We start from the raw sequence: 26,025 nt of genomic DNA on the forward strand, positions 1-26,025 counted from the left end.
TAAAGTGTTGTGTTATATTTATAAGATGGAAAGAGCCTTCAGATTGGCCAAATTGAATTTCTTTGGCATTCTGCTTGTTGAGACTAAATTCTACAGAAATTTTCCAGAGTTTATTCAATTTAGGAGATTGAGACTCACAGCTTAACTTCTCCCTCCCAGACCATTCACTTCCTATTTACTCTTTTATCAATGGTCCCTGAGAACTTTCCTCAAACTCCAGCTGAGTCTGGCAACTTTGTATAGTACAGCCCCTTTCTACAGGTTCCTGAAAGAAGTAAGTTCTAAACCCCTACAGCATACATTGTATGTAGTGAATTAACATCTTTAATCCATGTAGAATAGTACTATCTGTGTACCATCTTTCTGAGATTTGAGAAAATAGTGACTCATCAATTTCAAAAGAGTCTGATTCTCTCACCGTACCCAGGTTGTTGGTTCTAAAGAGTGAGACGTTTGAGTCCCAGATCTGCTGCTTATTAGCTAACTGTCTTAGCCTATTTCCTTCTCTAATTTTACCTTATCTATCTCTGTTTCACCTTACGTAAAGGTAATAATAACGCCAAACTTTCAGGGATTTTTTGAGAATTAAATCACATAATAAATGTCAAGTGCCTCACACATAGTAGGCCCCCATTAAATGATAGGTAGCTACTATTTATAACTTGGATTTTATTAATGCTTTATTTGAACAATTACTATGAGAAGAGAGTCTGAATGTATATCATCAGCATTTTTCACTAGAGAGCCAGCTGCCCCTACCCTGAAACCACCTCCTCAAGGATTCCCTGTCAAAAATAAAACCTCCATCCCTGACCCCAGACACTTTAGCTAGACTGATGTTCTAGCATCAGACTCAAACATAACAACCTTATAGAGGCTGCTTAACCAGCTCCCACAGTTGGAAAGCTTGAATCCATTTAACAAATCCCTTTTAATATAGTTCTGCTTCTCTGACTGAACCCTGACTGATACGCCTCCCAATACAGATAGTCAGGCGTTGAGATCTATCTTTTCAATAGCTCAAACTCACTTCCTCCTCTCCATCCTTACTACCACTGCCTTTCATAACCCCATCGCTTCTTGTTTGAGTTACTATAATCATTTGCTAATCTGTTTCTCTGCCAACTACCCTTGGCTCCTCCCTCCAGTCTGTCTTTCACTGGGCTGCCTGAGTGAGCTCTCTAAACACAGCACATCATGCAATTCCCTTAATGTCATTCAGTGGCTTCACTATGCCTTTATTTTTGCCATGTATGGGTTACAAAGTTCAAACCATACAAAAACATTTCATGGAAAATCAGGCTCCTTTCCTCTCAGCTCCCTTTTCTAGAGGCAATCAAATTATAGAGACAAAATTCTAAAAAAATACGCATTTTTTTAAAACACAATAGTGTACTTACTCTTCTATACCTTGGTGTTTTCAGGTATCTTGGAAATTGTACCTGTCAGGAGTTTTTCTTATAAATCGAGTGCCTGCTCTAAGGAATTTAAAAAGAAAAGGAAATAGGTAACACACAGAACCTCCAAGAGGGACACTGTCACAAGCTCAGCAGCCACGGACAACATCCTAACCACAACAGGGGAGGGTCTGCTGTGATAAAGTCACCAGTGCTACTATGAACACTGACACTGCAGCCTATACTAATGATAATGGCAGCTAGCCCCCAGAAACTGCAGTGCTGCTGCCTCCCAAAAAAAGCAAGATGCCACTGCTCTTACCCTTACCAGATACTTACTGGACAGGACCTGAATCTGATTGACAAGCCTGATCCTTAACTGTAAATGAGGCTGGGACATTGGCTTCCATCTTTGGAAGGCCAAGCTCATAATCAGTATGCCTTATTCTCTTTCATGAATGTGGAATAGTAAGCTGTATGACTGTACTATCATTTATGTACAAAATCCTTACTGAAGAATTGCCTCATTACTTTTGCAATTTGCTAAATATGGATTCTTAATTTTTTTCCAAATACTCTATCATAATCTATCCTATCCAGTCCCCTTTTTTTCTTAAGATCCTTCTACTGCAGACCTGATCCTCATGCCCCAATTTTTTTTGTCTCCATGCTAAGCCTGCTGCACAGCTGGTCTCTTGGGGCCTTTCTTCATCACTCAGGTAGACTGAATTCAGAATGAAAAGTAAGAAGCAAAACTGTCTTTATTTCCAGATGACATATTCCTGTATATAGAAAACCTTAGGAAATCTCAAAATAGTCTACTAGAACTAAAAACAAGTTCAACAAGGTCACAACAATACTACAAGATTAATATACAAAAACCAATTGTATTTCTCTATACTAGCAATGAAAAATCCAAAAATGAAATTAAGAAAGTAATTCTGGGGACTTCCCTGGTGGTGCAGTGCTTGAGAATCCGCCTGCCAATGCAGGGGACACGGGTTTGATCCCTGGTCCGGGAAGATCCCACATGCCACGGAGCAACTAAGCCTGTGCGCCACAACTACTGAGCCTGCACTCTAGAGCCTACAAGCCACAACTACTGAGCCCGCGCACCTAGAGCCCGTGCTCCATAACAAGAGAAGCCACTGCAATGAGAAGCAGAAGCCCATGCACCACAGTGAAGAGTAGCCCCCGCTCACCACAACTAGAGAAAGCCTGTGCACAGCAACGAAGACCCAACGCAGCCAAAAATAAATTTATTTTTTAAAAAAATTAAAAACTTGAAGAAAAGACTTATAAGTGGCTGACAGGATAATGAAAAGATGCTCAACATCACTACTGATTAGGAGCAAATCGAAACCACAGTAAGATACCACCTCACACCCACTAGAATGGCTATAAATCAAAAAGACAACAATAACAAGTGTTGGGGAGGATGTGGAGAAAAAGGAACCCTCCATGGGAATTCCAGTGGTTAGGGAGGTCCAGTGGTTAGGACTCAGTGCTCTCACTGCCAAGGGCCTGGGTTCAATCCCTTGTCAGGGAACTAAGATCCCATAAGCTGCGGGGTGCCGGAAAAAAAAAAGGAACCCTCGAACATTTCCAATGGAAATATAAAATATATTTTTCCATATTTTTTATATTTTATATTTCCAATGGAAATATAAAATATAAAATGGAAATATAATTTCAGAAAACAGTTTGGCAGTTCCTAAAAATGTTAAGCACGAAGTTATCACATGACCCAGCAATTCCACCTCTTATCTACCTTAAAGAAATGAAAATATGTCCACACAAAGACTTGTGTTCAAGCAGCATGAGACTATTCATAGCAACATTATTCATAATAGCTAAAAAGTAAAAATAATCCAAATATCCATCAACTTGTAAACGGATAACCAAAACTGAGCAAAATACTAATACATACTACAACATGGGAACTCAAAAACCTTATGCTGAGACTCCAAACACAAAAAAATACATTTATATGATTATATGAAACATCCAGAAATGGCAAATCTATAACGGCAAAAGTAGATCAGTGGTTGCCTGGTGTTAGAGGTAGGAACAGGGTTTACCTGTAATCACACAGGAAGAATCTTTTGGGGATGATGTAAATGCTTTAAAACTGAATTGTGGTGATGACTGCACAACTCTTTATTTACAAAATCATACACTTAAGATGGATGTAAGTGACACCTCAATATCATTTACTGTATATAAATAATACCTCAATAAGGGTGTTAAAAAAAAAAAAACTGCAGTCAGACTTCTTCCTTCCCTCTATTCTTCACCGGGTTCATACCTTCATCAAGGTCTGAGACTCTCCCAGCCTCTTCTGGTTTCCTGAGATGTCCCCACACAGGCATTTCCCCAATAAAGCACATGCATGTATAATCCCATCTTGGTGTTTGCTTCTGGCATATAGTATACTGTCTTCAAGAGATAAAGTTGCGAGTCAAAAAAAGATACACCATGCAAACACTAACCAAAAGAAAGCTGGTTCATCTATATTACTATCAAAGTAGATATTAAGGTAAAACAGTATTATTTGAGAAAAAGAGGGATAGTTTATAATGGTGGAAGTTTCAGTCCATCAGGAAAATAAAACTGTAAAGTAGTATGCAGTAATAACATAGCCTAAGAAAATAAAAACTGACAAAATTACAAGGAGATAGACAATCATAGCGGGAGAGTTAATATACTTCAGTGGGAGAAGATATTTTCAACACAAGTAACTGACAAAGGGCTTGTATTCAGAATAAAGTACTTACTCCTACAAATGGATGAGATGACCCAAAAGAAAAATGGGCAAGAGACCTGAACATGCACTTCACAAAAGTGGCTATTCTAATGGTGATAAACATAAAAAGGTGCTCTCAGTCTCACTAATAATCAGGAAAACTAAAACCAATGATATGGACTAAAAATTTTTAATGTTGTCAAGGTTATGGAACATCACCTGAAAACACTCCTACACCGGTGGTGAAACTGTAAATTGGTAAATTTAGAAAAGTTTGGTGTTATTTACCATATTCAAACATACCCATCCTTATGATTCAACAATTACACTCCTAGGTATATACACAACAGAAATGTGTGCACAAGAATGTTAACTGTAGCACCTAATAGCCCCAAACTGGAAACAATTCCAAAGTCTATTATCAGAGTAGATCATTTGAGGTATATTTCTACAATGGTATTCTGAAGCAATGGAAATGAACTATAAGTATATGCAAGAACAGGGAAGAAGTTAACAATATTGAGCAAAAGGCAGACGCAAAAGAATATGTACTCTGATTGACTTACATTACATAGATACAGATAGACAGACAGACAGACCGAGCCAGTCCACAGGGTTAGAAGTCAGGAAGGCTGTTGAGTTTTGGACAGGAAGGAGAGGACACGTGAGGCTTTAGGGTAGCGTGTAGTTTTCTGGCAAGGTTTTATTTTTTGCCTGAGTCGCTATTAGCCAGCAGAAGTATCCTGTGAAAAAAGACACAACAGCTGCAAGAGCCGTCAGGTAGGAGTAGGTAGGAGAATCTTTAGTGAGCCGCGCCAGGGACCCCACGGGGGATGCAAAGAACCCAGCGTCAAGAACGCTCCAGCATGGCACTTGAGCCCTGGTGCCCAAAACTTCCGGTCTGCGCCACTGTGCCCCGCCCCTCGACAACAACGACTGATAAGCAAGACTGTTCCACGCCAGGAAGAGGCGGGGTATGAGGAGCGGTGTCATTAAAGCCCAACGAATCATTTATCCTATGGGAAAGGATGTGTTTATGGGCCAATAGGACGCCGGGAATAAGGCCCCACCCACAAGCCTGCTGAGCCAATCGGCAAGGAGCAGCGGGTGGGCAGGCTGTGGCTGTGCTACCCCGCGGAGCCGCGCAGCATGGCGGGCGGGGCCCGGGAGGTGCTCACTTTGCAGTTGGGACATTTTGCGGGTTTCGTGGGAGCGCACTGGTGGAACCAGCAGGTAAGGTCTCTGGACGGCTGCCGCAGCTGAACCTTTCCGGATCTCCAGTCCTTGCTTCCGGCCTGTTCCTCTCGCCACCCGAGTCCAGTCCTTCCTCTGTGCCTCCCCAGGATGCTGCGCTGTGCAGGCCGACCGATGCCAAAGAACCGCCGGGAGAGCTGTGCCCCGACGTCCTGTACCGGACCGGCCGGACGTTACACGGCCAAGAGACTTACACACCGAGACTCATACTCATGGATCTGAAGGGTTAGGTGGTGGCTGGAGTCAGCCAATTCCCGGTGTTCCCTTTCACGTGCGGAGTCTCTAGCATCCGTTCGCTTCAAGATCCTTGACCCCGACTATACTAGGCTGAAGGACCAGAGATGAGGAGCCATAGGGAGAGCTAACCACAGTATGCCAACACCTGAGGGGATGCAAGAAAGCAAAATTTTATTCCGTTCAAGAGCTATCTCTGGAATGGGCTACTTGTCCCTAGACACAGTGAGATGTTGAACTGTGGCGCTCCCGTAGAACCACTGGGTGTGGTCTTTGCCCAGGTCCCAAAGCTAAGGACTAAGCTGGGAAATGAAGGATGGAATCTACATTCTCCTAGGCAAGGGTTTTTTTCAACCCATGTCTAATCAAGAAAGCTTGGAAGGGCCAAGTGCTGGAGTGATGATGACAGCAGGTTGTCAGGTGATCAGAGGAAGGTTAGCTGAACGATGGGAGGGACAGGGCTTTACCTAACATTGTCTGTTATTTTTGTACAGGTAGTCTGAGCTCCCTAAAACAAGAAGGTGGACTCTACAGGGACAAACAGCTAGATGCTGCAATAGCATGGTACTTGTGATGTTTGGAGAGGAGTTGGGAAGGAGCACAGGAAGCTGGAGAACTCAGGGAAACTGACACTAAGATCAATCTCCAATTTCTTTCAGGCAAGGGAAGCTCACCACACACAAAGAGGAACTCTATCCCAAGAACCCTTATCTCCAGGACCTCCTGAGTGCAGAGGTGAGGGCCTCTGCCCTGAACTTTTAAGCCCAGTGCTACAACCAGAGTGCCTCCACTGGGGCAGAGAAAAAGAGAATTTTAGCCATCTTAAATGCCCTAGAATGGTATTTTGAGGAAAAGCACTTTTTTCTCCTACTAAAGGACTGTGAGTACGTGAACGGAAAGGAAAGGAGGTTGTAGGGTGTGGCCAGCAAAATCAGGGAGGATAAATCAACTTTTGCGTCTAGACGGCCTGGACCTAAATGTAGATTTTCTCATCCCTCCCAGGGAGTGCTGAATAGTGATGGTATCTGGAGGGTCAAATCCATTCCCAATGGCAAAGGTGAGACTTCTCCAGATACTGCAAAATGGGGAATGGGGCAGATCAGGAACATGGAGAAAGGTACGTTTCCTCTACTTTTTCTTCAGGTCCCCCACCATTCACCACCGCTACAACTCCAAAACCAGTTATCCCCACAGAGGGCAGCATCAGAGTCTGGTCAGACTTTCTCAGAGTCCATCTCCATCCCCGAAGCATCTGTATGATTCAGAAGTACAACCATGATGGGTATGGAGGGCCCCAGAGGCTGTGAGGCAAGAAACTGGGTCCCCACTAATGTTGGATGAGGCTCTTGAGGCCATCTTCCCTGCCCTCCTCCAATACAAGAGCTCTTGGGCAGAGGGATGGAAGTGGGGGAGTCCTGTAAATCCTGGACTGTGTTTATGCATGGCAGGGAAACAGGTCGCCTGGAGGCTTTTGGCCAAGGGGAGAGTATCCTGAAGGAACCCAAGTACCTGGAAGAGCTGGAGGACAGGCTGCACTTCTACGTGGAGGAGTGCGACTACCTACAGGTAGCTGCGTGGCGTGGCGGGCACTTGGGTAGAAACTCCCCTCATCCTGCCGACTTTCGCCATTCACCTCTCTCCAGGGCTTCCAGATCCTGTGTGACCTGCACAATGGCTTCTCTGGGGTAGGCGCCAAGGCCGCAGAGTTGCTACAAGACGAGTATTCAGGGCGGGGAATAATAACCTGGGGCCTGCTCCCTGGTCCGTACCGCCTCGGGGTGAGTAGTTCTTGTGGGGAGAAACGGTCACAGGGTAAGGAGGGAGAAATGAGGATAGCCCAGTGAGAAAGTTGCTTAAAACAAACTACTCTCATTTCTTTCACCAGGAGCCCCAGAAAAACATCTACCGTCTGTTAAACACAGCTTTCGGTCTGGTGCACCTGTCTGCTCACAGCTCTCTGGTCTGCCCCTTATCCTTGGGTGGGAGCCTGGGGCTGCAACCTGAGCCACCTGTCAACTTCCCTCACCTGCAATATGATGTAAGGCTCGATGCTCTCGTTCTGACTGCAGCTAGTGACAGGGCAACACGCACACGCACGCACGCGCTCCCCGAGTCAGCCTTTATCTGCTACTGGCTCTATTCTTGAAGCCTCAGCTTGAACTCGGCTCTGATGTGGCCTCTTAGATGACACTGTCCTATGCTTATCCAGCCCTGGGCCAAACACACCCCTGCTTTGTCCCAAAGCCTGCGGGGGGCCTCTCTGCCATTACTATTCTGCCTCCACACTCTTCTCCACACCCAGAAGGCCAAGTGCTCTTCTCTGTATCCTCTTTACAGGCCGCTCTGCCCTTCCACTGTGGCGCCATCCTGGCTACAGCCCTGGACACAGTCACTGTTCCTTATCGCCTATGCTCCTCGCCAATTTCCATGGTTCATCTGGCTGATATGCTGAACTTCTCTGGGAAAAAGGTATTAAGCTTTGTGAGGAGATGGGTCAGAGCTGAGAAAAAGCTCTATAACTTGATTTCTTCCTTATCTTTAGGTGGTCACAGCAGGAGCAACCATCCCCTTCCCCTTAGTTCCAAGCCAGTCCCTCCCTGATACGCTGATGCAGCTTGGAGAGGCCACCCCATGGACCCCACTGTCTGCATGTGGGGACCCTTCTGGAACATGCTGCTTTGCCCAGTCCGTGGTGCTGAGGGGTCTAGACAGAGCATGCCACACCAGGTGAGGGCTGGTGGTCCTTAGGAGCCCTTGTCAGACTTTTGTTTCACATCCTTTTCTCATACGTCTGGATATTCTAATGGCACTGCCCTGCTCTCCTTCCCTCTGGCCCGCTTGAAAGAAAAAAAAGACTGTGAGCATCCCGATCCAGCTGATGGCCCGAGAACCTAAGTCCTAGTTTCTCATTCGTGCTGCCACAGACTAAAGGTGGTTTTGGCTTTGTTCTGGCAGTCAGCTCACCCCAGGGACACCTCTGCCCTCCCTGCTCCACGCGTGCACCACCGGGGAAGAAGTCTTGGCCCAGTATTTGCAGCAGCAGCAGCCTAGAGTCAGGAGGTCAGTATAATGCTTGCTCCTGCTCTCCTCCCAGACCTCCGACCTCCCCTGACTTTTTCTCACTCAGCTGCTGTCCTCTTGCCCCACAGCTCTTCTCATCTGCTGCTGACTCCCTGTAAGGTGGTTCCTCCTTACCCCTACCTCTTCTCCTCAAGCCTCAGCCAGCAGGGTTTGGTTCTGGATGGTCCCCCAACAGGGGCAGGTATGTAGGAGGTGAAGAAAACCAAGAGGTTTTCAAGCATGGGAGAGTTTTACTATAACCCTTACTGGATAAAGGTACTTTGGAAATTCCCAGTTTGCCGCGCCTTTATTCACTCTGTGGCTCCTGAGAGAAGTGTTCTTCCTCTGGGGTGCTGGTATACGAAGGGGAGAGCACACAAAACTTATTGAGTTTACTATACAATCAAGTTTACCAGAGGCCCAGACTTCCCTGTGTGTGCAACAGAGTCCCAAGGGTAGGACGGCCCACAGGGCTCCCGTTTCTCTCCCTCCGCAGCGGTGGAGAGCATCCCAGTGCTAGGGGCCCTCTGCTCCTCTTCATCCTTGAACCGGAGCCTGGGAGATTTGGCCAAAGATCTCGCCAGACTCGACCTGCGGCGCTGGGCCAGCTTCATGGACGCTGGAGTGGAACAGGATGACCTAGAGGAGACGCTGCAGGAGCTACGCAGCCTGGCCCAGTGCTACCAGAGTGGCAACAGCCTCATGGACTAAAGCTCCAAGAAAAGGAAAGAGCTAGTTTACAATAAAAACTGCTGGATGCAGGAGCTCAGTGTCTTGGGACTGGCTACACCAACATACGCATTTATTACATTTAGAAACACTGTGATCAGATCACACAACAATAAATATGTACCACCAGACAAAAAAGGAAATAAAAAAACACACAGAAAAGGAACTGAGCTGCACTCTCCCTCAATGCTCTTTACAACGTAGATTTCTAAGGTCTCCATAAAAGACACACAGGATGGCAGGGCCATCCAACCCCAGCCTGCCATTGTCCTTGTCCCTGGCCCCCTGCTCCCCCAGCTCCTCATACTGAGCTCAAGGGTTTTACAAGCAAAGTACAGCCACCCTTCCGCCGATCAGGGTGCCTGTTGGATTCGATCCTGTGCAGATGACACCCTCACGCTCCCAGGGTCTCACTCATCCAGCTCTTCCTCAGACAGAAGGTCCCCGTGGTCAGACAGCTGGTCTGTATTGCTGGTACTGGTGGCATCGTCCTCATCCTCGGAGCTGGCCTCGCAGGCTGTGTGGAAGAGCTGCATGAGTTCTCGAAAACGATGGGAAACCTAGGAGGAGAGAAGGAGGCTGGCATTCACCTTTCTTAAGTTAGTAACATTTTAACATTTACTAAGCACTATATCCCAATCTGAACAATCTCGTTTCTTCTACACAGTAAGGCGGTGAGGGCTGTTGCCCTCCTTATAGATAAGGAAACTCGGGTTAAAAGGCTATAAACATTTTGCCCAAAGTCACATTCCTTCTAAAAACAAAACTAGAATGCAATCCCTGGGGCTTCTACCTCAAAATTCAATGCCCTCTCTCTTCTAGAGCCACGACTAACCGCGCTGACAAGTCAAGGTCTTCCTCAGGGCAGACCTTTATAATCACCAATCACCTCTTAGCTGGCCAACCTGTCCTCTTCCTTTCCTTGGTTCCTCTGGAGCTTGAAGCTCTAGCAGGGTTTCCCCTACTTACCTCAGTAGGGGTCTTATTTCCCAGCTGCTCGGAGATGACGCTAAAAGTCTGCGGCTGTGCTCCTTGCTCCTGGCACATGGTCAGAATCACGCGGTCAGCTTCCCTGGAATCCACATAAGGCAATTAATCTGAATCAGTAACATGGGTGTGTTCCATGCACTTTCCAAACACGCTCCCACATCCATCCCCACCTACCTTGTCCACAGGACAACCTTTTCCCCCGTGGAGCTGACCTTGCTGTTGTTGGCACACACTGTAGCTTCCGTGGCCTTCGTCTGCGGCTCCCCCACTGGACCCTTGCCCTGTATTCCACTGTCTTTAGCCAAACCTCCTCTAGGGGCTTTGGGAGAAGTCTCTGAGGTGTCAGTTCCTGATGAAGAAGATTCATGGACAGGAGACACCCCGTCCGCTGTCACCCCAGCTCTACTGGAAGGCAGCCAGCTCTCCTGAGTATCTGGTTTCCCAGACACCTGTCTCCCCCCTAAGTCTCCGGTCCTTGAGGAAACAGGACTCGGGAAGGAAGCAGGGGGTTCAACGGTTCCAGACAATTTCTCAGTTTCTGAAGCATTCCAGACCAGCATGGAAGCCTCTGACTCACGCCCTGGCTTATGGCCCTCGCCCTCATCCTGAAGTCTGGGGGATGCCACGGGGCAGGAGAGAACCTCAGGCCCAGCCTGGTTACTCCTAACAGCGCACAGCACAGTTCCGGTTTTGGAGGGAAGCTGAGGAGTCTCTGGTGAGCAGGGCGGTGGGCCATCGAGGAGGAGCTGGTCTGTAAAAGTCACTTCTTGAGGAGACAGCAAAGTGCTCCCTGCTGCCAATCCTGTTTAGGAGGAAAATAAGGATCTAAGGGTATGGACAGGGTCACAATGCATCTAAGGACTACAAATTACCATGCGGTCACTCTGGCAAGCTACCGTGATAAAGTTCTAAGGTCCAAGAGTGAGGTGAGGTGGGGGGGGGGGGGCTAGGGTCGCTTATATAAAGATATGAAGTCTGACTGCCAAAGCTGAGAATGGCTGAGGCTTTAGAATGCAGACCATAGAGGATCTGGAGACAAGGGGAAGGGGTTCAGGAATGGGAACACAAGAAGAAAATGCTGGGACTTCCTGGTGGTGCAGTGGTTAAGAATCCACCCGCCAATGCAGGGGACACGGGTTCGAGCCCTGGCCTGGGAAGATCCCACATGCCACGAAGCAACTAAGCCCGTGAGCCACAACTACTGAGCCTGCGCTCTAGAGCCCACGAGCCACAACTACTGAAGCCCGTGCGCCTAGAGCCCGTGCTCCGCAACAAGAGAAGCCACCGCAATGAAAAGCCCGCGCACCGCAAGGAAGAGTAGCCCCGCTCGCCGTAACTAGAGAAAACCCGTGCGCAGCAACGAAAACCCAACGCAGCCAAAAATAAATAAATAAATTTATATTTTTTTTAAAAAAAAGAAGAAAATGCTGGATCGTGTTGATTTGTAGCACTCTTATTTCTGCAAGAGGATTGGGGCCACAGGAAAGAAAATTAAGGCTGGACAGTAAGGATTTCCTACTGGTTTATTAGTAAAAGAGGTGGTAGGCCATCCCTGAAAAGACTAATATTATCCAGGCTCAAAGACGTTCTTGCTTGAAGTATGTGCGAATGAGACAGAAGTAAAGGGAGCAAGGCTGGCTGGGCAGCTGGATGACTCACCTGGAACAGGTGTCTCTCCCTTCCTGGTACTCCTGCCAGTCCTGCTCTGGGTTGCCTCAGTGCTTTCTCGCTCCTCTGGGGATTCCTCCTCCATCACGTCCTTGCCCTGCCCAGCTTCCTTAGCAGCAGGCACAGGACTGGCCTCTCCGTGGGGGCTGCCGCCCACCAACTCATGGGGATCCTTGCTCTTGTAGGATTTGCTGTCACAGACCTGCAGGGATGGCCTTCTGGGTCAAGGGTCTCCGGACCTTTTTTGTCTTAGGGGCCGACCAAAGGAAGATCAACCCTGCCATGATGCTCAGCAAGTCAACCAACATGCATGCCCGCTCCAACAATTTTAAATGGCCCAAAAAAGAGGGCTGGATTCTACCAATCCTCTAACCAAGGACTGTATTTCTGCTGCCAACCAACCCTACTTCAGAGAACCAGCATTACCTTTAGGCTATTTCCTCACACAGGTTTGTTTCATTAAAAAAAAAAAATCTAAGAGGGAAATATATGAACTGGTTGATTCTTCTCTATTCCAAAAGCTTCACCTACAAGATTCTCTTGAAAAAGCAAAATCCATTATACATATATTTTTAAAGATTCTATTTATTTTGCATACACACACTAATGTGTATGTATACAGCATATTACTTATCCACATGTAATCTTTTTAGGAATTCAATAAGGTACACATCTGTGGTAGCAAACAATACCGCAAACAGCAAGGCAACCTGGGGGTTGGCCTAGGCAGCTCCGATACCCCTTGGTACCAGTTCCCTCCTCACCTTGCTGCTGCAGTGGCTACAACTTCTCCTCTTGCTCTTCTTCATCTTGGAGTCAGGACCTCCCTCATGGCAGGAGCAGGCACAGTCCTTGGCCCCATCTGGCCACTCAGCCTCCTAGGAGACACTTGGGCTTGGTTAACTGCCAAGCATTTTTGGTACCAATAGAGGGAGCTAAGTTGTGAGCCATCTGAACAAGCCCGCCCCCTGACCCCCTCCCCCGCTTCCTTTCTCTTTCATTATACATCATCTCTTCACGTTGCCTGGGGAAATCAATGCCCAAACTCAATTAAAGCCTACTATGAATCCCTGAAACAATCCGTAAATGACCCAAAGACTGACATATCCCAATTGCCCAGATGTTTCAAGAAATATTTAAGTGAAACATAATCTGAGGCAAAGTCACTGGAGAGCTCCCTCATGAGATACGATCTACTCACTCGTCTGTCTTTGTTTCTGTCTCCCTGTGCCTTGAGCTCTCCCCTCTCCTCCAATCCCCTTGAGAGAGGGCTTTGTACATATGGAAGGCTCACTCAATGATACTCTCTGTTCAACAAACCCAAGACATAAGTACCATTATTATCCCCACTGACAATGAAGAAACTGAAACAAAGAGAGATTAAATAAATTGCCCAAGGTCATTCAGCTACCAAGAAGCAGTTTTCCCGAAGAAAGAGTACAAGCAAGACACGTAGTAAAGGGAAATGGACTAAAAAGACTACTTCTTGAAGAGCAATAGACAGCAGTGAGTACAAGCTGACTCTGGAGCCAGACAACGTGGGCTCAGATCCTAGCACTGCCCCTGATTAAACATGAGACCCTGGCAATGGCCCCTCTCTGCAATTCAGTTTCCTTTTCTATAAAATGCAAACAAGAGCAATCTTTTCATAGGGTTATTGTGAGAGTTAAACGAGTGAATAGTCCACGTAAAATACAAGAGACACGCGATACTTTGGAACACAGCTCAGTATTAGCTGTTGTCATTATTATTAAAATGAGGAATCCTGGTTCTATTTTTTCACAAGAACAGAAAGGAAGAAGACCCAACGACAAGAGAAATAGCTCTGAGCTAGAGAAACAGATCCTTCTAATGAGGCAATCATGGGTGGGACCTCTTCAGCAGCTGCACCGTTCTTCCCATGGGCTCTGCATGTCCACAGCAGCCTGACCTTTGGTTCCTGCTCCATGACTGCCTCAGATCACAGAGGCTTTTGCACCACCCTAAGCCAGAGGACCACTCAGACAGAAAACTCAAGGCTTGATTCATGAAAGATGGATAATCCCCAACAACCTGGTGTACCTTATCATGATTTTGGACCCCAATCTCTTTTCTTCTTTTGTTCTTTGAGGCTGTGGGTATCTTGGGAGGTTCCTCTTCCTCTTCCACATCAGGTAGTACCACTTCTTCAAAGCCATCAAACTGGGGAGGAGTTGGTGCCACTCAACACAGACTCTGGGCAGATATCCCTCCTACACATGGCCTTCCCCCTTCACAACCCTACAGCAGCCTCACAGCCTGTACCTCATACTCTTTCTCCTCAGTCCAACTGATCTCTTCAAAGTCACCCATACGGCTAGCTGCTGGGCGCAGATGGTCAAAGAAGATGGAGAACTCATCCTGTAGGTGGTCATGGCCTTTGAGGAGCTGCCACATCTGTGTCTTGAGCTGGGGAGAGTTGCAGAAGGAAAGATGAAGTCTCCAGAGCCTCTCTAGGCCACCATTCCAAATCAATCCCACATACTTCTGGGTTCTACTTTCCTAGTTAACTGGGAGACACACAGAAGCCTCTCTTTGATAACTAAGAACTCTTAAACTTCCTCTCCCTCCTTACTTGCCTACAAAGCAGGGGTATAGGCAGACCTCGTTTTAGTGTCTTTGCTTTACTGCACCTCACAGATACTGTGTTTTTTACAAATTGAAGGTTCGTGGCAACCCTGTGTCGAGCAAATCAGGACCATTTTTCCAACACCATTTGCTCATTTCATGTCTCATTGTCACATTCTGGTAATTCTCACAGTATTTCAAAATTGTTCATTATTATTATATTTATTATGGCGATCTGTGATCAGTGATCTTTGACATTACTACTGTAATTATTTGGGGGCACCATGAACCACACCCATATAAGAAGTGAACTTAAAAGATAAAACACTGTATGTGTTCTGACTACTCCATCGACCGACTGTTCCCCCATCTGTCTCCCTCTCCTTGGGACTCCCTATACCCTGAGACAATTAGGCCAATTTCAGTTGAACACTTAGGCCCTACAAAGCCTCAAAGTGTTCAAGTGAAAGGTATAGTCGCACATCTCTCACTTTAAATCAAAAGCTAGAAATGATTAAGGTTAGTGAGGAAGGCATGTCTGAAGTCGAGACAGGCCAAAAGCTAGGCCTCTTGTGCCAAACAGTTAGCCAAGCTGTGAAAGCAAAGGAAAAGTTAGTGAAGGAAATTAAAAGTGCTACTCCAGTGAACACACAAATGATAAGAAAGTAAAGCAACCTTATTGCTGATATGGAGAAAGTTTTTGTAGTCTAAGATCAAACCAGAATATCAAACCAGTGACAACATTCCCTTAAGTCAAAGCCTAATCCAGAGCAAGGCCCTCTCTTCAGTTCTATGAAGGCTGAGAGAGGTGAGGAAACTGCAGAATAAAATTGTGAAGCTAGAAGAGGTGGTTCATAAAGTTTAAGGAAAGAAGCCATCTCTACAACATAAAAGTGCAAGATGAAGAAGCAAGTGCTGATGTAGAAGCTACAAGTTATCCGGAAGATCTAAGATAATTAATGAAGGTAGCTACACTAAACAACAGATTTTCAGTGTACAAAAAGCCTTTTATTGGAAGAAGATGCCATCTAGGACTTTCACAGCTAGAGAGGAGAAGTCAATGCCTGGCTTCAAAGCTTCAAAGGGCTTCCCTGGTGGCGCAGTGGTTGAGAATCTGCCTGCCAATGCAGGGGACACGGGTTCAAGCCCTGGTCTGGGAAGATCCCACATGCCGCGGAGCAGCTGGGCCTGTGAGCCACAATTACTGAGCTTGCGCGTCTGGAGCCTGTGCTCTGTAACAAGAGAGGCCGTGATATTGAGAGGCCCGCGCACCACGATGAAGAGTGGCCCCCGCTTGCCACAACTAGAGAAAGCCCTCGCACAGAAACAAAGACCCAACACAGCCATAAATAAATAAATAAATATTTAAAAAAAAAAAAAAAGCTTCAAAGAACAGGCTGACTCTCTCTTGTTAGGGGCTAATGCAGCCAGTGACTTTAAGTTGAAGCCAATGCTCATTTACCATTCCAAAAATCCTAGGGTCCTTCCGCATTATGCTAAATCTACTCTGCCTCTGCTCTTTTAAATGGAACAACAAAACCAGGATGAAAGCACATCTGTTGACAACATGGTTTACTGAACATTTTAAGCCCACTGTTGAAACCTACTACTCAGGAAAGAGTCCTTTTAAAATATTACTGCTCAGTGACAATGCACCTGGTCACCCAAGAGTTCTGATGGAGATGTACAACGAGATTAATGTTGTTTTCATGCCCACTAGCATAACATCCATTCTGCAGCCCATGGATCAAGGAGTAATTTTGACTTTCAAGTCTTAGTACTTTAGAAATACATTTCATAAGGCTACAGCTGCCACAGATAGTGATTCCTCTGATGGATCTGGGCAAAGGAAATTGAAAAGCTTCTGGAAAAGATTCACCATTCCAGATGCCATTAAGAACATTTGTGGTTCATGGGAAGAGGTAAAAAGAGTCAACATTAACAGGCATTTGGAAGAAGTTGATTTCAACTCTCACAGATGACTTTGAGGGGTTCAAGACTTTAGTGGAGGAAGTAACTGCAGATGTGGTAGAAACAGCAAAAGAACTAGAAATAGAAGTGGAGCCTGAAGATGGGATTAAATTGCTGCAATCCCATGACAAAACCTGAACAGATAAGGGGTTACTTCTTGCAGATGAACAAAGAAAGTGGTTTCCTGAAATGGAATCTACTCCTGGTGAAGATGTTGCGAAGATGTTGTGAAGATTGTTGAAATGGCAACAAAGGATTTAGACTATTACACAATAATACTACATAATATTACATAAACTTAGTTGATAAGGCAGTGGCAAGGTTTGAGAGGATGACTCCAATTTTTTTTTTTTTACATTTTTGATCCATTTGGAATTTTTTCTGGTATAAATGTGGTAGGGTTCCAACTTGATTTTTTTTCTTTCCTTCAGTTAATTACCCAGTTATGTCAACATCATTTATTTAACAACCCATCTTTTCTCCCACTAGTTTGGGATGCCACTTTCATCAAATATCAAATTCCCATATATATTTGGGTCTGCTTCTGGACTTTCTATTCTCATCCATTAATCTGTGCACATGACCACACTGTATTGACTATTGTAGTTTTGTAACATCTGACTCCAATTTTGAAATAAGTTCTACTGTAAGTAAAATGCTATCAAACAGCATTGCAGGCTATAGAGAAATCATTCATGAAAGGAAGGGCCAATCGATGGAGCAAACTTCCTTGTTGTTTGAAACTGCCATATCCACTCCAGCCTTCAGCAACCACCACCTTGATCAGTCAGCACCATCGACACTGAGGCAAGACCCTCCGGCAGCAAGAAGATTACAACTTGCTAAAGACTCAGATGATGATTAGCATTTTTTTAAAATTAATTTATTTATTTTTGGCTGCGTTGGGTCTTGGTTGCTGTGTGCGGGCTTTTTCTAGTTGCAGCGAGCGGGGCCTACTCTTCGTTGCAGAGCACGGGCTTCTCATTGCGGTGGCTTCTCTTGTTGTGGAGCACGGGCTCTAGGTGTGCGGGCTTCAGTAGTTGTGGCATGCAGGCTCAGCAGTTGTGGCTTGCGGGCTTAGCTGCTCCGCGGCATGTGGGATCTTCCCGGACCAGGGCTTGAACCCATGTCCCCTGCATTGGCAGGCGGATTCTTAACCACTGCGCCACCAGGGAAGCCCAGCATTTTTTTTAATTGAAGTACAGTTGATTTACAGATGGTGAGCATTTTTTACTTAACGTGTGTAAATTTTTTAGAGCATAATGCTACTGCATACTTAATAGACTAAGGTATAGTGTAAACATAATTCTTACATGCACTGTGTAACCAAAAACTTCGTGTGACTCACTTTATTGCAATATTCACTCTATTGCAGTGGTCTGGGATTGAAGCTGCAATATCTCCGAGGTATGCCTGTATATTTTTTTTATCGAAGTACAGATGATTTACAATGTTGTGTTAGTTTCAGGTGTATAGCACAGTGATTCAGTTTACACACACACACACACACATTCTTTTTCAGATTCTTTTCTCTTAGAGGTTATTACAAAATATTGAGTATAGTTCCCTGGGCTATACAGTAGGTCATTGTTGGTTATCTATTTTATACAGTGTGTATATGTTAATCCCAAACTCCTAATTTATCCCTCCCCCGCCCCCTTTTCCCCTTTAGTAACCATAAGTTTGTTTTCTATTTCTGTGGATCTATTTCTGTTTTGTAAATAAGTTCATTTGTACTTTTTTTTTTTTCAAGATTCCACATATAAGCGGCATCCCATGATATTTGTCTTCGTCTGTCTGGCTTACTTCACTTACTATGATAACCTCTAGGTCCATCCATGTTGCTGGAAATGGCATTAATTCATTCTTTCTTATGGCTGAGTAGTATTCCATTGTATATATATACCACATCTTCTTTATCCACTCCTCTGTCCATGGACATTTAGGTTGCTTCCATGTCTTGGCTAGGGATGCCTGTATTATTAACAGGTTTGATTCCCAGTGACACCACTCTCTATCCCTGCCTTACTGATCTCCAGCTCAGGCACCAACTCAAGGCAGAGCAAGGAAGCAACCCACTCCTCCCCATACCCCCCACCCAGACCATCACTTCCTTCCTCAAACTTCCCTTCCAGGGCACTTACGGCATTCCTAAGCCTGTGAGGAGCAGTCAGGCTTTGGTTTCAGGTGGCAACCACCCCACCCCAGTGCTTTATGCTTTAGGTAAGCCTAAAAATTCCTTGCCTTCTTCATCCCCTCCATGAAGTCCACCGCTCAGAAGCAAGAGGATATGGAATAGGTTAGGGAAGGGAGAATGAAGGGCCTAAAGCCCAGGTGACAATGGAAAGGAAGCAGGACAGGAAAGAATACCTCAGTGATCTCCTGGGGCAAGCAGTCTGTACAGCTCTGGAGGACCTTGATAATCTTTTGGTAGTGTGAGGGGTTCTCTGCAAAGCAAATTTCCAGCTGCCGAAGAAACTTGCGACTCTTCTCGAAAGCCTGCTGCTCCTCAAACTACAAGAGTGGAAAGAGGGCAAAAGAGGAGTCATCTGTACAGTGTGAGCAGGACTTGAGGGTTCTAAGCATAAGAAGCAAGAAAAATATGCTACGGGCACGGGGAATAACAAGGCTCTGGTTTACAACTGTGAGATCATTTTGTTTTCTTTTTGGCTGTGCTGCGCAACTTGTGGGATCTTAGTTCCCCAGTGAGGGATTGAACCCGGGCCCTGGCAGTGAAAGCGCCGAATCCTAACCACTGGACCACCAGGGAATTCCCTGTGAGATCTTTTTTTTTTTAAAGACTCTAGCATCTATCCACCTTGGGTCACTGGGGTCTACCAACCCAAGAAAACTAAGATGTAAATGAAAGATTCAAGAGTTAAACATCTCAAATTGCTTACTGTTTCATGGATTGTGAGATCAGACACATTTCACGGTTTACAAAGAATTTTCACATATATACTCATTTGATCCGCATAATAATACAGGAAGAGAAGATTATGTATAATCATACCATTACCATTTAACTGCTTTAAGACTCTCAAAATAATCTCATTATATCCTTTATTCCTGTGTTTATCCATCTTGACAGACACCCAGAACTAGTGGGATATTCCTCATGTTCAGACACTTACTCTCCAACATTTCAAATGTCACCTTACCATACAGGCCTTCCCAGACCACCGTGTATAAAACTGCAACATTCTCACTATAAAGCATTATATATATTTTACTGTTTATATATACACTATCATTTTTATTATATATATATATATATATATATTTACAATATATATGTCTTACTGTTTATCACCTAACTTTCCCCATGAGAACATAAGCTCCATGAGAACATTAAGCTCCATGAGGGCGAGGATTTTAGTCTTTTATAATTACTATATCCCTAGTACCTAGAACTTTGCCTGACAAATAGTAGGTACTCAATAAATATTTGTTGAATGAATGCCTGCTTCACAACAGTGAGAAGCAAAGGGCATATGATTTACCTAAGGTCTCCACCAGAAACAAAGGAAAAACCCCCTCATTTTACATGTAAAGAAAATGAGAGAACAGAAGTTGGGAAGACCACCTCTTGAAAAGAAGGAGGCTCTTATGACCTTGGGCTAGGGGAAGGCTATCTGACTGGAAGCAGTCAGGAGACAGGAACAGTGCTGATCAACACTGTTCAATCCCAGTCTTGCTCTGACCCAAGAATCCTCGTGTGCTGTCTTTGCCCCTCTACTTACTAATCCACAGGCCAGGGCTTGCTCAGGCAATAGGAAAGCAGCAAAGTCCTTCAAGAGCTGAGGCCAGTCTTGGAGCAGGATTTGCAGGCTCTTGTAGAGATCCACAGCTGTCTGCCTCTGAGTATTTGACTCAAATTCATAGATGACCTGAAGGAAGTCCTCATATTTGCCAGGGATATGCTGCAGGGCTTCTCGGACCTATACAGGAGGACTTTCAATCATCAATACCCTTTCTTTGGGCCCCAACAAGAAACAATGGGACAGAGGGAGGAGGAGGAGCTACTGTTAGAGAGCTCTAGAACTATCCTTCAGAGGCTTCTCCTCTGACAGGTCCTCAGATCTGACTGTTAATGGAAGACACAGGGCCATGAGCTAGGCACAGCTCTTTTTCTGGCAGTGGGGGATGGAAAAACCTTCATTTTCCAGGAACCAGAGCCCTACCCACAATACCAGGTAAGCTTTTCTCTAGCTCACACCCCTAACCTCTCCATCCTGGTTTCAGCTCGATACTGAGATATATAAGGAGTGCTTGGTATGTATATTTCAGCACGGTACCATCTGAGGGTAAATAACACATAAATTAGGAATGTTAGTAAAATATTAGGAGACAAGAAAAATCATGACTATCACCGCTAGTACTCCACTTTGCTGGGGGTATAAAGGAAGCAGGTGGTTACCAAAAGAATGAGATAGGGACCACTGCCACCAACAGGTCGGTTCATGACTCTCAAGATCACTGAGGCCCACTTTCTGGCCAGTGTACCAAATGTCTTTCTTTTCAAGACAAGGGCTCAGTAAAGGTCCTTATTAGCCTATCCTCTCACTGATGATGGTAGAAATCACCTTTCCCCCATTTCTTGCCAAAAGAGGGGTAATACGCTAAGGCAGTAATAATAGATCTGCTTAGGACTGAAGTCGGTGCCCTTGTAGTTCTCTCACACAGTTCTTTTGGTAATTCCAGGAAAACAAAGGCAGAGGCATAGAAGGCTGTTGTGCAGCCTGAAAAGCATACTTCATTTTAAAAACACCTCCCCTGAAACAGAAGCAGTCTCACTGAAAGCAACTGGCAGGAACAGGAAGCAGCGTTTGCCTACCCTGGTCAGATAAGCCTGAGCAAAGGCCAAATCCTTCTGCTCCCTGAGTGGGTCTCGCTCGAGGATGTCCTCATCATACAGCAACAGCAGCTTGGAGGTGTCCTTGCTGGCCCGGGCCCGACTGCCCCGCTTGTTGCGAACTCGATGATTGCTCCGGCCCTTTCCAGCAGCTTTGATGTTCTCTCCTTAGAGCACATGTGAAAACAACTGTCTCTCTGTCCCTGCAACCTCGACTCTCCCCATCCCACCCCATGCACACACCATCCCCCCACATCCAAATCCTATTCGATATTATGTAGTAACTTGGGAGAAAAGCTGTTGGAAAAATGTTATGAGAGGCACGTCTGTCCCCGTCAAGTCAAACCTATGCAGAGTCGGCAGCATAACTGCACCAACCAGCATGATAATGAGATACCTGGCTACTGCATATTGAAAATGGGAGTCTAAAAAGAGTGAGTATGGTCTGATGTTGGGCTCTCAAGAGACTATGTCTTGGTGAGGAATAAGCAGTGCTTTCTGAAATAAACATAACTCTTGGCCTCATGCATGACAGATGAATTAAGAACCAGTATAAAAACTTGCATGAACTGAGTACAAATCTAGCAGCTGATGAAAGTCAAATTTAAATTTTCTGAGCGTCTCTTCTCTGCAATGGCACCAGGTTAAACATCTGTCTGGGGGGAAGGGTGAGTGGCAGGGGGGATCCAGAGGATTTCCTCTGGAAACTAGCACCTGTTTTATAAGCTAGCTATTCTGCACATGTCCCTGAGACAATGAGGCCACCTGAGACCCGCCCCCATTCAGGCCTGTCCAACTCACCTGGTGGGGACTTGCTGGTCTCCACTTCTGGAGCAGTCTTGGGGGAGGCAAAGGTGGTAGGAGGCTTCTCAGCAGGGTCTCCAATGGCTTCGTCTGTCATTTCATCCTCTTTCTGCAGGCTTTCCATTCCTTCTGCTTCTTCTTCCTCTTCTTCCTCAGGTTCAGAGTTCTCTTCCTGGGAGTTCTCTTCCTCAGACTCACCCTCCTGACTCATGCGCCTTTCAGATGCAAGCCAAGTCAGTTTCTCCATTGTTTCCTGCAAAACACCCCAAAGAGTGTTCAAGAGCGCTACAGTGGCTCACCAAGTGCTGACTGTACAGACTTTTTCAGGAGAAAACTGAGGTTAATTAACTGATGGGGGGGGTGGGAAGCAGATTTTTTTTGGGGGGGTTGGGGTTTTTTTTTTTTTTTGCTTTTTTTTTCTGGCCACGCTGCACAGCTTGCGGGATCTTAGTTCCCCGACCAGGGATCGAACCCAGGCCCCAGCAGTGAAAGTGCCAAGTCCTAACCCCTGGACCACCAGGGAATTCCCAAGCAGTTGTGTTTTGAAAGGTCGAGCCTGAAGATAATTTTCTTTTGCCAGGGTCTATACTTATGATCTGTTTTTTGGGTCATTTAAATTGTGCTCAAGTGATTCAATTTAACGTTTAAATGAGTTTAAGTCAAATGTAATAAGTAACGTTTCACTCTTTCCCTCTCCTCTCACCTCAACCCCCAAAAATGATTTTAGGACTATCTATAGTGCAAAAAGCAAGCAGGTGGCCTATCAATAAATTAAACCTATTACTGAGTCCACAAAATATTGGAGAACAGTCCCCAACTCTCACCTGGAGTTCCGGGACAGAGAGCACAGATTCCTCAGAAGCTGATGACATCTCATCTTCCTCATCTTGGGTAAGGTCGTCAAAGTCCTCTTCTTCCTCTTCCTCTGGCCCATCCTTCTCTCCTCCAGTTTCTGGCCCAGCTGGGGTCCCCACTGACTGACCATCAACACTGCATAAGTCTTCGGGCTTCCCTGAGGGGCTGCTAAGCACCATTTCAGGGTCAGTGGAGGTTGAAGCATTCCTTGGGGACCCCTTGCTCACATCTCCTGAGTTTCCTTCATCAGCAGGCTCTTGAGAAGCTGAAGGGGTTTTAGCTGGTTGACTCCTCTCCTCCTCCTGTTGTAGGACCGTCTGTTTCTTCACCTCTCTAGGCCCGCTTGACTCCTCACTTGTGAAGCCAGCGTCCAATTCCACAGAGTGTTCTTCTTTGATTTCATCACAGCTGTCCTGCTCTGGGGATCCACCAGAGATGTCCTCCCCGGGGTCTTTAGGTTCCATCTTAATGATTTCCTCTAAATCCTCAGGGGAAGTGTTTAGAGATTCTTGAGAGCCCTGAGGCAGTGGTTCTGCAGCCTGCCTCCCCGCCTCTGTTTTCACAAGAGTCCAGCCATAGGCACTGCTCTCTGACAACTGTTCCTGGCACACTCTGTCTGCTGGTGGAGGCCCTGGGCTGTGCTCCTCTTTGGGGAAGACAGCAGCACAGAGAGGAGATAGTTCCTGAGGTTCTAATTTGGGTTCTAGGTCTTGAAAGGCATTTTTCCCCTCAGCCAAAGGGCAACCTATGTCCACACTCACTTGGGCTTTATCTTCAGGGGTAGATGGTACAGAAAGATTCACAGAATTGCCAGAAACAATTAAGGGTGGGATGGAGGAGGCCACAAGGGGCTGGTTCAACGGACAGGGGAAGGAAGTCGGGTTAACCAAGAGGGTGGTGATGGGAATGGTCTGAGGACTCTGCGCCACAGCCGCACTGACAGGCTGGATCACGTTGCAGCCACTGCCAAGGCTCACAACCTTCACGGTGGTGGCAGGAACAGTGAAGATAACAGGCGCGGGGTGGATGAGGGGGGCAGGCTTCAGACAGAGAGAGGCCTTGGCCCCCTTTCTCTTTGAGGCTCTCCGTTTCACACATGGTTTTCGAAACTTAGAGGGAGCAAGTGAGGGCAGCATTACCTTGGGCACAGGAGCAGAGGAGAGCAGGGTCTGGGGCTCAGGCTGAGGGAAGCTGGTCCTGGCCTCAGGGGGCGTAGTAGGCAGCACTGTTGGAGACTCAAAACTATCACCCCCAGGGACCCCCAGTGGAGGGCCACCTGGCACTGTCTGTAAGACAGTGGCCGGCTGGATCACGTGAGGAATCCGGACCACCATTTTGCTCGGAGGGGCTTCTGACTGAGTTGACCTAGCTGGTGTTTTCCCAGAGCTGGAGCTAGGCTGGAGAGAGGGGCTGGGTCTGATAAGGAGGGGCTTCAGGACTGATGACCGCTTCTGTCTCCAGGCCTTCCTAGAAAAACGGTTGGCAACTGGCTTCAGCTTCAGGACTACACCCTTAGGCAGCAGCAATGGGTACCGAGTTTCGCTCCCCAGTTCCGAGCTGCCTTTTCCTAGGCCTGGGTCTGAGTTGATCTCAGTGGTTCCGGTCACATTTCCTACCTCTCTGGCATCATCAGCTATGCGCTGCAGTTCCTCCTGGATGGACGGCAGACTGGCCTATTGGGAACAAGAACACTCGGATCTAGCACATGCCAGAATTCGGTAAAAATAAGTGGGCTTTCTAGCCAAGAGATAAACCCACATATATATGGTCACCTTATCTTTGACAAAGGAGGCCATAATATACAATGGAGAAAAGACAGCCTCTTCAATACATTGTGCCGGGAAAACTGGACAGCTACATGTAAAAGAATGAATTTAGAACACTGCCTAACACCATACACAAAAATAAACTCAAGATGGATCAAAGACCTAAATGTAAGGCCAGACACTATAAAACTCTTAGAGGAAAACATAGGCAGAACACTCTATGACATAAATCACACCTTTTTGACCCACTTCCTAGAGAAATGGAAATAAAAACAAAAATAAACAAATGGGACCTAATGAAACTTAAAAGCTTTTGCACAGCAAAGGAAACCATAAACAAGACGAAAAGACTACCCTCAGAATGGGAGAAAATATTTGCAAACGAAGCAACTGACAAAGGATTAATCTCCAAAATATACAAGCAGCTCATGCAGCTCAATATCAAAAAAACAAACAACCCAATCCAAAAATGGGCAGAAGACCTAAACAGACATTTCTCCAAAGAAGACATACAGATTGCCAACAAACACATGAAAGGATGCTCAACATCACTAATCATTAGAGAAATGCAAATCAAAACTACAATGAGGTATCACCTCACACTCGTCAGAACAGCCAGCATCAAAAAGTCTACAAACAATAAATGCTGGAAAGGGTGTAGAGAAAGGGGAACCCTCCTGCACTGTTGGTGGGAATGTAAACTGATACAGCCACTATGGAGAACGGTATGGAGGTTCCTTAAAAAACTAAAAAGAGAACTACGATATGACCCAGCAATCCCACCACTGGGCATATACCCTGAGAAAACCATAATTCAAAAAGATACATGTACCACAGTGTTCACTGCAGCACTATTTACAATAGCCAGGACATGGAAGCAACCTAAATGTCCATCAACAGATGAATGGATAAAGAAGATGTGGCACATATATACACTGGATTATTACTCAGCCATAAAAAGGAACGAAACTGAGTTATTTGTAATGAGGTGGATGGACCTAGAGTCTGTCATACAGAGTGAAGTAAGTCAGAAAGAGAAAAACAAATACTGTATGCTAATGCACATATATGGAATCTGAAAAACGGTAATGATGAACCTAGTGGCAGGGC

The 26,025-nt window shown here is 45.8% G+C and overlaps 2 protein-coding genes across 8 annotated transcripts in view; one reads left to right on the forward strand and one right to left on the reverse strand.

Moving 5' to 3' along the window:
* Positions 1-5,240: 5,240 nt before the first annotated feature.
* On the forward strand, positions 5,241-9,455 carry MSTO1 (misato mitochondrial distribution and morphology regulator 1). Its single transcript, XM_036847993.1, has 14 exons — positions 5,241-5,376; positions 5,487-5,622; positions 6,126-6,195; positions 6,291-6,366; positions 6,634-6,688; positions 6,775-6,913; positions 7,080-7,197; positions 7,275-7,409; positions 7,517-7,669; positions 7,969-8,100; positions 8,174-8,358; positions 8,587-8,691; positions 8,781-8,893; positions 9,188-9,455. The coding sequence occupies exons 1-14, from the start codon at positions 5,293-5,295 to the stop codon at positions 9,400-9,402; spliced, it is 1,716 nt and encodes a 571-aa protein (XP_036703888.1). The 5' UTR covers positions 5,241-5,292; the 3' UTR covers positions 9,403-9,455.
* GON4L (gon-4 like) overlaps positions 8,992-26,025 on the reverse strand; it is a 90,790-nt gene continuing 73,756 nt past the window's right edge. For 5 of the 7 annotated variants that reach the window (XM_036847942.1, XM_036847966.1, XM_036847935.1 and 2 more), the window contains 12 exons: positions 23,119-24,822; positions 22,292-22,547; positions 21,473-21,657; positions 20,379-20,576; positions 19,006-19,149; positions 14,362-14,505; positions 14,140-14,259; positions 12,843-12,956; positions 12,070-12,280; positions 10,585-11,212; positions 10,390-10,492; positions 8,992-9,980 (listed from right to left, as the gene is read on the reverse strand). In XM_036847942.1, coding sequence (XP_036703837.1) covers positions 9,831-9,980; positions 10,390-10,492; positions 10,585-11,212; positions 12,070-12,280; positions 12,843-12,956; positions 14,140-14,259; positions 14,362-14,505; positions 19,006-19,149; positions 20,379-20,576; positions 21,473-21,657; positions 22,292-22,547; positions 23,119-24,822 — 3,957 coding nt within the window. In that variant the 3' untranslated portion in view covers positions 8,992-9,830. The remainder of the gene's footprint in view (positions 9,981-10,389; positions 10,493-10,584; positions 11,213-12,069; positions 12,281-12,842; positions 12,957-14,139; positions 14,260-14,361; positions 14,506-19,005; positions 19,150-20,378; positions 20,577-21,472; positions 21,658-22,291; positions 22,548-23,118; positions 24,823-26,025) is intronic. The other 2 variants (XM_036847971.1, XM_036847958.1) reach the window with 2 other exon arrangements.

The sequence above is a fragment of the Balaenoptera musculus genome, chromosome 1 (genome assembly GCF_009873245.2).
Source record: "Balaenoptera musculus isolate JJ_BM4_2016_0621 chromosome 1, mBalMus1.pri.v3, whole genome shotgun sequence".
Lineage (NCBI taxonomy): Eukaryota > Metazoa > Chordata > Mammalia > Artiodactyla > Balaenopteridae > Balaenoptera > Balaenoptera musculus.

Bases quoted from the DNA above. Each gene is read 5' to 3' on its own strand.
- MSTO1 (XM_036847993.1), top strand. From the start codon at position 5,293: ATGGCGGGCGGGGCCCGGGAGGTGCTCACTTTGCAGTTGGGACATTTT. The intron at 5,623-6,125 runs GTTAGGTGGTGG...ATTTTTGTACAG, and splicing joins CATACTCATGGATCTGAAGG to GTAGTCTGAGCTCCCTAAAA. The intron at 8,359-8,586 runs GTGAGGGCTGGT...TTGTTCTGGCAG, and splicing joins GACAGAGCATGCCACACCAG to TCAGCTCACCCCAGGGACAC.